The sequence below is a fragment of the Mus pahari genome, chromosome 21 (genome assembly GCF_900095145.1).
Source record: "Mus pahari chromosome 21, PAHARI_EIJ_v1.1, whole genome shotgun sequence".
In the NCBI taxonomy this organism is placed as follows: domain Eukaryota; kingdom Metazoa; phylum Chordata; class Mammalia; order Rodentia; family Muridae; genus Mus; species Mus pahari.
In genome coordinates this window covers 25,863,269-25,876,046 of record NC_034610.1, presented here as the reverse complement: position 1 = coordinate 25,876,046, position 12,778 = coordinate 25,863,269, and the positions used below count along the sequence as shown (strand labels likewise).

General features: G+C 52.2%; 1 protein-coding gene across 1 annotated transcript in view; it reads right to left on the bottom strand.

Moving 5' to 3' along the window:
* The window catches only part of Glp1r (glucagon like peptide 1 receptor), a 36,495-nt gene that overhangs the window by 21,085 nt on the left and 2,632 nt on the right, over positions 1-12,778 (bottom strand). The window contains exons 2-3 of the mRNA XM_021221489.2: positions 9,458-9,554; positions 8,346-8,453 (exon numbers count right to left, since the gene is read on the bottom strand). Of these exons, the coding sequence (XP_021077148.1) occupies positions 8,346-8,453; positions 9,458-9,554 (205 nt within the window). The remainder of the gene's footprint in view (positions 1-8,345; positions 8,454-9,457; positions 9,555-12,778) is intronic.

Sequence of the window (12,778 nt, the reverse complement as noted above, 5' to 3'; positions counted from 1 at the left end):
AGACATGGCCTGCCCAGGGAGCCCCAGCCTGAGGAGACATGGCCTGCCCAGGGAGCCCCAGCCTGAGGAGACATGGCCTGCCCAGGGAGCCCCAGTCTGAGGAGACATGGCCTGCCCAGGGAGCCCCAGTCTGAGGAGACATGGCCTGTCCAGGGAGCCCCAGTCTGAGGACCTCTAAAAGGAACACAAAGTCTCATGGTGCTGTTATAGCTATCATTCTTGGAAACTTTCCCTTCAGATGGGGAAACAAAGCTTGCTCCTTCAAGTAACCCCAGGTTCTATATTCAAGAAGGACACAGCTCTTCAAGACCTGCTTCTCTAAAAGAAGGCAACACCTTCCATCAGCTCTCAGAGAAGAGCAGCTTGAAGGGGAAACCCACAGGGACCTGACACCCTTTCCACAGAGCTGGGGGTGGGCTAGCTCTCCCTTCACCCATGGTCTTCACACTCACTTGGGTTCTGAGGAGTCCCCATCATGCCCGACTGTGGTAAAAAGTATTTTAAAAATCCCAGCATGGGGTTCCTTCCCTCCTTAATGGTTTATATACCCAGATGATAGACATGCACACAGCCTTTATATTGTAGTACGCCTTAATCAGCACAATAGCTGGGCGGCTGCCTCGCCTCCATGCTGTTAGAATCCACCTCTTATCCATAACCCAGGTTATTACTCACTGTTTCATCTGGGCCGCTCTTAGCTCCAGTCAGGCAGCCCTCTGAGCCCCTAGCTCATGCTGTCTCTCCTTCTTCCTCCCCTGCACATTCTCTCTATCTCATGGTGGCTTTTCCTCTCCCCTTCTCATGGTGGCCTCAAACCTGGGAATCCTAACCCCGACCTTTGTCTCTTCTCCCCAGCGATTAGCCGCTGACGTCATTATTTACCAATCAGAATTAACTGGGGGCACTGTCCCTCAATGTCTTATGTACAGACTCTCTAGTCTTTGGGGCAAACAGTTTTGGGGGACCCAAATTAACATTAGAATACAAATGACATTAGGCCAACCCACTGCGTCCTACTGAGGACCTTTCTAGGGAGATGATGGAGAGGAGCGATTTTTTGCCCCAGAGTGCTCACTGTGCCTAGGAAAGGCCTCAACCATTGCCTCCCTACAGGAGAACGTAAATCTTTCACCAAAGCCAAGGAACAGGGGTGGAGGTCAGCAACCAAGCAGTTGAAGGAGGGGGACTAGCACAGGAGAGAGGAGGACTGCCAGAGTCAAGGGCTGACTTTAGAAGCTCTGAATTCTGTAAGACTAAACAACTTGAATTGGCAAGATGGGTCAGCAGGTAGAGATGCCTGCCACCAAGCCTGCTGCCCCAAGCTCCATCTCTGGGACTCACATGAGAGGAGGAAGGAACCAACTCCCACGAACTGTCTTCTGACCTCCGCATGGATGCCTCCCCTAAATGAGCAAATAACTGTAATACAAATACTTTAAAGGGCAGAAGACTCGAAGGACCAGCTGTGGGCTGTGTGTGGCAGGTACTGTGGAAAGGAATGGGGAGAATGAATACAGAAGTCACTCAGAGCCCTTGGTGGCCATGACTGATGAGTGTTAAGATGGAGAGAGATATTGTCAGTAAAAAAAGGCTGATTAATTCACATATACATATATACACACATACATATATACACACATACACACATACACACATGCATATATACACATATATACACATAAACAAACACATATACATATACACATGTGCATATACATATATGCATCATATAATATATATTATATACATCATATATAGATATATGTCATATATACATTATATATACATGTATACCCATATACCTATATGCATATGTACATATACATATGCATATACACATATGTACTTATGGCAGAGTAGCAGCTGCCCCTGCCTCCAGGGGTAGACTTTCAGTGAAGAAACCCAATTTCCCAGCTTCTGAGACCATTGTTATATGCCAGGGAGACTTCCTGTGGGTCCCGTAACAACCCTCTTCCAGTGCAATCATTTGCCTGTCAATCAGGCCTTATTCTAACACCAACCTTGTCACCCAGCACCCATTGTCTTCACACCTCTCTTCTTTTTTCTCTCTTCCCTTCATGAATACTCCCTGAAGCAGGGGTCCCCCTTGAGGAGGAGGAATTTATCAGAATAAATCAGCTTTGTAGTATAACCAGTGTTAGAAGAACCTCGTGTGTGTGTGTGTGTGTGTGTGTATGTCTGTGTGTGTGTATATGTGTGTCTGTGTGTGTATCTGTGTGTGTATATGCATGTGTTGTGTGTACCTGTGTGTTTGTATGTGTGTCTGTGTATTTGTGTATCTGTCTGTCTCTGTGTGTGTCTCTGTGTGTATTGTGCACATGCATGTGTGTTCAGGGACACATACGTGTGTACATATGTGCATATGTGCACGGAGGCCAGAGTTGATGGTGGATGCCAGGTGTCTCTCCCACAGCCACCTGACTTTTGGGTCAGGATCTTTCACTGAAGCTGGAGCTCCCTTGGGCTAGCCTTGCTGACCAGCCAGCCCCTCCCCTGTGCAGGCACACCCTACTACACCCAGCCTTTTACGTTCCGGGAATCCAAACTCAGATCCTCTTGATCTTTAAAGCAAGCACTTTATCAACTAAGCCGTCTCCTCGGCCTGGAACCTACGTTTTCAGACTCTGACAAACCCCTGAGGATCTGATGGCACCTTGTCCAGCAGTAAGTCATGACGTGAGAGCTGGGGACATCTCTAAGGAGCTTTCAAATGGCTGGGGAAGGCAGGCGCATGCTCTCATTTTAGTGTCTCAGAGGGCCACCCTCAGGTCCCCAAATGCTTCTGGTGCTTGGATACTTAAAATTCTTTCTGGGAGTTCAGTCTTCTGGTAGATAAGAAACCTGTCTTTGGCTATAGATATACCCCGATGGTAATGGGGACCTGAGCCAATTTTGTGGAAATGAACAAGTCTCAGGGCCTGCTCTGCAACCTGTCTGTATGGAAGTGTGTAGGGAGTAGGGTAGGGAGAGGGAAGCTTGGGAGAAAGGAGAATGAAGAAAACACAGCAGTAGACTCTTCCCAGAGCACCATGCACACAGTAGGCACTGTACCTTACATATGTGGTGCACACAGTGGGCACTGTACCCTATATGTACCATGCACACAGTAGGCACTGACCCCTCCATGCACTGTGCACACAGTATTAACCGTACCCTCCATGTACCATGCACACAGTAGGCACGATGCCCTCCGTGCACTGTGCACACAGGAGGCACTGAACAGTTGTAGGCTTCCTCTCCACATGTATTGTGCTTGCTGAAGGCTATTTACTCACAGAATCAAGTTTTGAAAACCTACTGCATGCTGGCACCTTAAAATATCATAGCCACCTCACCAGGGAGCCATGGTTAACCCCATTTTACAGATGAAAACACTGAGCCTCTGAGACACCAAGAGGTCTGTTCAGGATCGTGGAGATAGGAAGACACACAGGCAGGACTCTAACTCCCAGCTCTCTGCCTCCAAAAGTCAAAATTTAGCAACTGGGCTTGTACCCAAGAGTCAGTCGTGGCTAGGTACCTGGGTTTGGATTTCCACACATGCCATTGTGACCCCCAGACAGCCTGCATAACTCTGGGATCTCTGCTGAGGGCCAGCTTGGGTGTGGGGAGGGGGCGTGCTCTGGCTTAAGGAGATCACTGTGTCCCAGAGAAGCCCAGACTGCAAGTTCATCTGTCAGCCCTCACTAACATCAAATATTAAAAGCCACAGCTGGATAACTGGCTGAGCCCATGGTCCCCAAATGCCCTTCTTGGCTGGAGGTAGGTGGTCTGGGCAAAGCCCTGCTTATCAGCACAGCTTTATCTGGCCTATGAGGAGTTGGCCAATCATAGCCAAGGGTTTGGCTTGGTCTGGTCAATACATGGAGACAACCAGGCGGCCGCATGCCAGGAGGCCCAGTGGTATTTCATTAAGTCAGACCCTGGTGCTGGAAATAAAACCCCCAATTAAACACTTCACCTCCCGGAAGCTGCCACGGCGTCTGTAATCAAGCTAACAGCCGCCCTTCCACGTGGATGGAGGGCACTCAACGCCATGGAGAGCTGCTCATGAATCTATTAGCTCCTGCACCCTGGCAACAGAGGTGCCCAGCGAGGGCCATTGGGGTGTGGAAGGGGGACCCATTTCACAGATGGAGATGCTGAGGCTCAGTCAGGCTGGCACCTCTCCTATATGTGACAGGATGGGGCAGGGGTAGCAATGAAGGGACCAGCTCTGGGTTGAGGAACAGAGAGGCCTGGAGCATGAAGACTTAGGAAAAGAGCAGGTTCTGAAGTACAGACTCAGTGCAAATCTTGGTTCTGCCTTAATCAGCTGTCGCGCTTTGAGGGTGTTCTGCCGCCTCTCTGCTTCTCAGCTTTCCTCGTCTATAAAATGGGAACGATTCCCAGAAGAATGGGCAGGACTGCCTGGTGTGCAGTCACACAGCGGCCTTGCTACCTCTGGTCCTCAGTCTCCCCTTGGTAACCCTGGCCTGCTTTAAAATCTCCCAGGCTCCAGTGAGTGATAGGCCACTTAGCATTTTATGACCCTCATATAATTAGAGTTAAGCTAACAAACAGGTAGGAACCTGGAGAGGGCCACTAACGAGGCTGGGCTGGCGTGGAAGGAGTGGGTCCCTGTGGGAGGGTAAATGGAGCTGTCAACAGGCTAGCAGGCCACAGAGACCTTATCTTCCTGTCTCCTGTGGACCAGACGTTTCCTCCCAACATCGTCCTCTTCCCATTCACCACTTCTGCTATTTCTACACCTCCTGGGGTCCCAAGTCCACAATGACATTCCGGACCGCAAGGCCTGGGATGGTTTTCTTGGAACCCTGTGCAAGCACCTGTGAGGCCTGAGGTCTTGACCGCATGTTCAAAGTGCTCCCTGAGCATTCTCCCTCCTCCTCCCTCTGCCTATGACTGTCCTCCCTGCCTGGCCCCAATGCCACCTGCCCTGATGGCACACCCCAGGAAAAAAAAAGATGGACTTAGCTGGACTATGGTCGTTAGTTTGAACGTAGTTCTTTCTGAGGCCGCTTTGCTCGCCACCCCCAGAAGGCTGCTGACTCCTTTAGACCTGCATCACACAGTTCTAGCTTGTCATTACCAGGTTTGGTCAACAGGTGACACCAGCAGAAGACCCTAGGATGGTGCAGAAAGAACCTGCCCACTGCTCTCTCACCCCTGCCTGCTGGAGTCTGGGACTCGGGCCATGGCTTTGCCCCTCTGTGGGCACACTGATGGTAACTCCAGCTAACTTGAGGACCTCTGGCCCCTAGCCTACTCCTTTCTCCTCAGGCCTTTGGAGGTGCTGAGCTCCACTAAACTCCCCTCCTATTCCTTACTGGGCATGTTTCCTAGAGAACCCGCCAGAGACAAGGCGGCCTCCCTGCCCCCAGCTCCTGCTGTGAGGCATCTCCACTAGCTGCTCCCTGAGGCAGGCTAAGAATGCTCCAGAGAAGCCCCCCTTGCTCCTTCCCCACAGCCCTGGGCGGGACCAGGAAGCCCCTCTGGTACGGTGACAGATAGCGCTGTGTGAATCCAGTGGGCGTCTCTCTGGGGGTCTCCAACTCAAGAGAGGAGGCAGAGCTGGTGATCTGGGTGTCGAAAAATGGGTGGGAAGGAGTAAATTAGCCTGGTGAGACGGGAGGGAGGGTGGCTGGCAGGGGGCCTGCGCGGAGGCTGTTATCTTCATGGAGAAAGCAATAAAACCGTGTTCGCTCATAAACGGGCACCACCAGGACCTATTTCCTGCTCAAATAAAATTAAAGGTGATGGATGGAGTCGCAAGCGCAGGCAGAGCTGGGGGCGCTTAGCGCTGAGTGATAGGCTCTGTCCCGCGCCTGGCTCCCGGGGGTCTAGAGGCTCAGCCGGGATACCCAAGCAGAGGTCCCAAATCTTGGAGGCAGGGACCATGTATGCCATGTAGGAAGGTGCCAAGCATGTAGGGAAAGTGGGGAAAAAAGTGAATGGAGGCTTGCCCCCCCCCCAGGACCTCTAATCCTCTCCCATCCACATCGCTTGGTCCGCTCCAGCTCCCGAGTGAGCCTACAAACCAAAGCACAGAGCCCTCTAGGAACCGCTCCAGACCACACAGCCTCTTGCATCATCACCAAGCAGAGGCACAGGTTAGTATGTCTCAGAGGGAACGGACAGGATTCCATTGCCTTCACTAACGTGCCCAGACAATAGAGGTCATGCAGACCACTCACCTGTCTCCAGACCCAATGCCAACCAAACGTGCAGGCGCTCCCCAGGAAGCCTGGCTCAGCAGTTAAACAACAAGATTCAAGATGCGGATCCTCGCCCAATCTCCTGGACTGATGCCCAGGTCTGCCAAACCAAGCTAGCTGTGTGTCTGGGAAAAGCCACGGTGTATCTCTGTCCTTTAGCTTCCTCACCGAGAGGGAAAGTGGGAGGAATCGTCTCAGAGAGCTGTGGGCAGGATCCAATGAGTGTCTCGCCTGTCCACAGGCAAAAGGCACTAAGGAATTCTGAGTGAAGGGCCACTGAGCCACTGAGCCACTGGGAGCCTGCCTCTTTTACACTCTGGTTTGTCCTGAGGAGCACAAGAGAGATGGGAGGAGCCTCACTAGAAGACCCGCCTGGGTTTCATGCTGAAGTTCATATCTGGCCCACCAGGCCACCTCCTCCAAGAAGACCCCTGGCTTTTCCCAAGCCTGATGTCCTCCTGATGTGCTTGCTCACAGGCTGGTTTCTGTTGAGGATCGTGGCTAAGCAAGGTGCCCAGGGTTCCACCAGGCTCCAGCTTATTTGGAACAAGAGACTTAAATCTCTTGGGGTTCCGGTTTCCTCACACAGACAAGCCCGTGCCCAAGGCAGCTGTCTGGACAGGACTGGACACAGATATTGGGTAAGTACTAGCCATCATTACCTTATCAAGTATCTTCTCTCGGCTGGGCAGATGGCCGGGTCTGCAAAGTGCTTGCCATGGAAGCTTGAGGATCTTGGTTTAGCTCCTCAGCATCCATGAAGGGTCGACAGCATGTACCTACAATCTCAGTGCTGGGGACACTGAGACTAGTGGATCCCAGGGGTTCACTAAAAAGGCAGCCTCGTCAAGGGTGAACAGTCTGTGAGGACAGCCCAAAATTGTCCCTATGGTCTCTACATAGTGGACCCCACACTTGTAATAAACATGTACTGCACACATATGAACACACATGCGCACATGTGTACACCTACAAAGACTCACACACACACACACACACAGTGTCTTTTCTCCCCTCAGGGACACTGGGACTCCTTCCAGCAAGAATGCTTGACCCAGCTGTCCCCATGGAGCCTCAGCATGTGATTGGAATGGAGCTATAGACATGGAAGTTCCCACTGCATTCATGGGCATCCTGGCCCTCTGGAGGGCTCTGGAGGGCGGGACTCTCCCACCCATCCAGTCATAGCTTTCCCTGTGTAGAGTCTCCCCTCAGGCAGAAGTAACTAGACAAAGTAGAGGGGCCAGCCCACCATTCCCTTGAGCACTGCTCCCTGTAAACTTTTAAAAGTGCCAGGAAGTGCCAAGGCAGCACCTCTTGGTAACGCACACATGCACGTGTGCACACACACCCCCACACGCATACACAGGCACATATACCAGACATACACACACACACACACACACACACACACACACACACACCACATGCATACACATGCACATGTACCAGACACATACATACATCCCCCCCCCACATACACATGCACATATATCAGACACATACAGAGGCATACACATACATCCCACACATATACCGCACACACATACACATGCATATATACCAGACACACACACATACATCCCACATACACACCACACACACCCAGACACACACACACACACACATTGCACATACACCAGATACACACCATGCACACACATACACATATACCACAAACACACACATACACACACACACCACCACCACCACCATCACACACACACACATATATGTACATATACCACACACGCACACACACATACACACACACACACACACACACACACACACACCAGGAATGCACATGGGCCAGAAAATAACACCCCTTAGGTACCTTCCTGCCCCCCTCCCCCGTGATCGGTTCCTCCCTCCTGGTTCCTTTGCTGTCTTAAGTCACATCCACCCCTGCCTGCACAAACACCAGACTCAGGACACCTCAGGCAGTTCTGGTCCCTGTCATTGTTGACTTTCCAACCACCACCCAAAGCAGGTGCTCCACCCTCCAGGAGGCCTGAGGACATTTTTGGGAACTGGGTCCCAAAGGAAGGGAGGCCACGTCCCATCCTGCCCCAGCATCCTGGGATCAGGCAGGGGACCACTCACCACTGCTGGCCCAGGGCAGGTACCAGGGGCAGCTGACATTCACGAAGGAACCTGGGGGCCCATCGGGCCAGCAGGCATAGTCATCAAAGGTCCGGTTGCAGAAGAGGCCTGTGGAAACAGTAGAGCCACCTCTGAGTCCCAGGCTGCTGTCATCCATCCTTCCCAACCTCTTGGACCACAGGAAGCTGTACTCCCCCTCCAACCCTGCTAAGTGCTCTCTGGACGCTAAGCACTCTCCCCACAGGGCAGGGACGGAGGAAGGATCCCATTACGGGGGACCTTAAGCGATTCCCTTAACAACTCTGTCTTCTGTGGAATGGAGGCATCCCCTGGTCCACGGAACTTTGTTATAACAGATGTTACATAGAAGAAGGTATATAGCCAGGGCTCAACAGATGGCTCCTAAAAGACATTTTTTTAACTGTTCTTCACAGACGGGAGGGAAATGGTGACTTGAAAGGCTGAGGAGACCTTCCCCCAGGTTTCCGTTATGATCGGAGACAGGATCTGAACCCAAGCCCAACCGGTTCCAATGCTGTGTTCTTTAAACCACCTTATATACTACCCCCAAGATACACTCCTGTTGGCTTGGTTGATAGGATGCCTGTCTCACGTGCATAAGGCCCTGGGTTCAGCCTTCAGCACTGCACCAGCCAGGCGTGGTGATACATAGTTACTGAATACCAACTTTTGGGAGGTAGCAGTAAGGGGATGGGAAGTTCAGAATCATTCATGGCTACATAGTGAGTTGGGAACTAGCCTGGGCTACATGAGATCATGTCTCAAAATAAAAAAAAATAAAGCTTGATTATAAATGTGTCAGTCTATACACAGCTAAGGAGGGGCTGGGGAAAACACAGAACGGAAAGTGGGAGAGGGGCTGCTCTGGAGGTAAAGACAGCAATGAGACAGTACCCACGAAGCTGCCTGAGAGAAAAAAGATGGGAAGGGGGCAGGAAGGACTTCAGCAAAGATGCAGTGTAGTCACCGGGATAGAGGTCCAGGCAGATGTCGTTCCAGAGAGACGAAGGACACCAGCTATGGACTGGGGATCTTCAAAGCCTCTTTGGAGGTGTTCGGGAGTACAGACGTGAGGCCTCTTCTGGACTCACCTGTGGCCAGGAGTGGCGCTTCCGTGAGGAAACGCTGGCACTGGCGCCGGTATTCTCTCCATTTCTGCACCGTCTCTGAGAGGGACACTGTGGTACCCTACAAGGGAAAGCAGAAATAGATGCAGAAGTCCTGTGGCTCTGTGGCTCCAGAAGCCCCTTCCTGTCCCACTTGACTCCCACCCTCTTGGTTTCTTAACCTCTAGTGGACCAAAGCCCACCAGGAACCTCTGAAAGGAGAGAGAGCCGGTGACGGCCACTTTGGGGATCCCGGTCTTCTGGGGTGTTTATCATGCACAAGGCTGCCATGTAGTAAGTACCCAGAGAGTGTCTAACAGATTAAGGCTTAAGGAGGTGGGGTGAAGGAGAGCAGAGAGGGAGAGTGTGTGACTCATTCACGGTCCCAGCTGCTCTTCATCTACCCTCAACAAGGAGAGACTTCCTGAGGGACAGCTGCATCACAGCCTGGGACTCCTCCCCTCTGGATGTCTGGCCCCACAGCCAGCCAGGAGATGTCTTGCTTCCAACCATTCTAGGAGAGTCAAGAGAAGACTCCATCAAAGGCACATGGCATCTCAGGCAGCAGAGCTAAGGCCAGCACACAGTCGCCTAGCTCAGTGGCTAACCTGCAGCATCAGAGGATGCAGGATGTGGACTCACAGAGGGCCCATAGAAAGAGCCAGAATTATCACCCACTCTCCTGCTAGACTCGATCGATCGATGCCCTCAGAAGGCCACCGACCGTCCCACCCCACAGTGTCTCTTCTGACACAACACAGATCTAAGATGCAGCCTGGCTTCTGCGTCCCAGGAGGATACAGAATAGTAAGGACAGGGTGAAGATGGAAAAGTTCCAGAACTCTGAAGTTGTTTGTGCCTGCCCGTGATGGAGGAATGGGAGCCAACCGAAATTTAACAGTACTGGCTTTGGAGTATGTGGCCATAACAGATGCACTCCACTGAGCACAGCACCCACCCCCACCCCACCCCCGCTTATTTCTGAGTGCTCCCTTTAGCTAGCCTTGAGCTGTGGTGCTTCAAAAACATCCTTCAAGATTATAAATATGACCCGTTTAGGAGTGATAGCTGTCCAAATGATCAGAGAGCCTCCTGTATCAAAGTTGGGACTTATGCAGAATTAAACACACATTCGATGCATGTATGTGCATGTGTGCACACAAGAGAGAGCACGTGTTGCCGCAGTGTGCAGCGTGTACATGGAAGTCAGAGGGCAGCTTGTGGGAGTTGGTTCTTTCCTTCCAACCATGTGGGGTCCTGGAGATGGAACTCATATTCTCAGACTTGGCAGCGAGTACCCTATGGGTCATCACGTCAGCCTAGACGTTCATCCTTTGAAGCCACAAGTTACACACAGGTGCTGAAATCCAACGGCTGATTTTCAGATGCCAGGGCCCAGGAGTCTTAGTCCTATCGTCCTATCCCCACCCCGCCCCTCCCTCCCCTCCCCACTTACAAACAGCAAATCTGATTTCTGGGTGAGCCTGCCCTGGTTTGAGATGTCATATGACATCACCAGAGAACGACACACAGTGACATGTGCTTGTTCCTGGTGACATGGAAAGTTCCAGAAGTGGGGGTTGGGGTGGGGAAGGTGGGTCAAGCTTGCTCTGAATGCCACCAACATCTCTGGGGATGAGTGTTCTTCTGAGAGCAAAGGTCAGCAGTATTTGCTCGGAGAATAAAGAAAGGGAACCCAGATGTGGCAGCACAGCAAAGGGGGATTGTTCCTGGAGCCACTGCTGTGAGGTGGCGCACTCATTGGACTGAGCTGAGCCAAGGTGGACCGGTGCCACGCCCCTCACTTCCTTCTGCTATATTCCTCCTTTCTTCTCAGTGCCCTGAAGGCAGTGGCGCAGGTGAAGGCAGGCAGGGATGGAGGGAGGAACCCCCACCATGTCTGTTCTTCATAGGACAAACGGCAGAAAGCAGGGTCACTGCTGGGAACTGGAGCAGCAGGTGTCTAGCCAGGGAGTGAGGAAGAGGCCAAGAACCCAATGGAGAAGAGGGGACGGGGCTGGAGACAGGACCTTGCTGGCCAGATGCTTGACTCTAAGAGCAGAGTGAACAGGAAACTTAACTGCAGCCTGAGGCTCTGTTAGGACAAGACCTTGTCTCCCCCTAAAGCCACAGCTTGCCAAGCTTCCGAGGCGGTGAGTGGAGGAGACGAGAGAAATCCAGAGATGGGTAGGGGCTATGCTGAGTCTTCAGGCTGGATGGAGGTGGGGCCGAGAGCATTGTAGGACAGATGTCATAAGAAGACAGTGGGTGTATGAGCTCAGGGAGTGGTCGGGCCAGGTCTCAGTGTTGACCTGAGGGGTCATCTCGGGACTGAGGGGGAAGGGAGGTATGGGAAGGGAAAATGGAGGCTGGCCTAGCAAGGAAGGTGGTCCTTTCAACAGGAAGGCACAGTAAAGACAATGGTGTTGCGGTGAGCAGGCTGGGGAGGTGGCTCAGTCCAGAAAGTGGGCCCTGCAAACCCTTGAAGGCTAAAAAGCTGGGCATGGTGGCACATGCTACCCCTGTGCTAGGAAGGTGAGGGGACAGGAGGACCCCCGAGACTCCAGAGTGCTTGAAAAAGAAAAAGGAGGATCAAGTCAAGTGAGGATGATGCCCAGGTGGAGGGGACAGTAAGGAGACATCCCTAAGAGAACAAGATCAAGGAGTTCACCGCCAGGGACGATGCGCCCTGTCAGCTCTGTCTACAACCTGCATCGTGGCGCAGGGCATCCTCTGCTGGCTCAGCCTGAGCACATCTGTTGGGTTGGATTGGGTTGAGGGGTAGGAGAAAAGAGAGGTCAGTCCCACCTGACTACGGGAGGAGGAAGGAGGAAGGAGGGAGGCGGGACCCTCGGCAGGAGCAGACAGAATTTCTAGAACCTCCCTGCTAGGCACAGCCCTGCAGATTCTCTTTCCTCCCAGGACACCAGACTTTTTCTCCTGGTCCCCTCTCAGAGCCTGGGTCATGCTTCCCATTGCTCAGCCCTAAATTTTTGTGTCCACGTTTTTGTTTTCTTAAGGTCATTCCTAAGATAGCTGACCCAGACGGACAGACAGGGCTAGGCAAGGTACAGGCAACTTTGTCAGACTCAGGAAACCTCTCACAGACACACTGTCACAGGCTGTACCCCTCATCCCCTCAGGGACGTTCCTAGCACTGAGACCCTGACATGGGGTCTCCTGACCCCACATCAACACACACAAACAGCCAGGTACACAGGCACTTGCCAAAACACACACACACACTCTCTCTCAATCTCTCTCAATCTCTCTCTCTCTCTCTCTCTCTCTCTCTCTCTCTCTCTC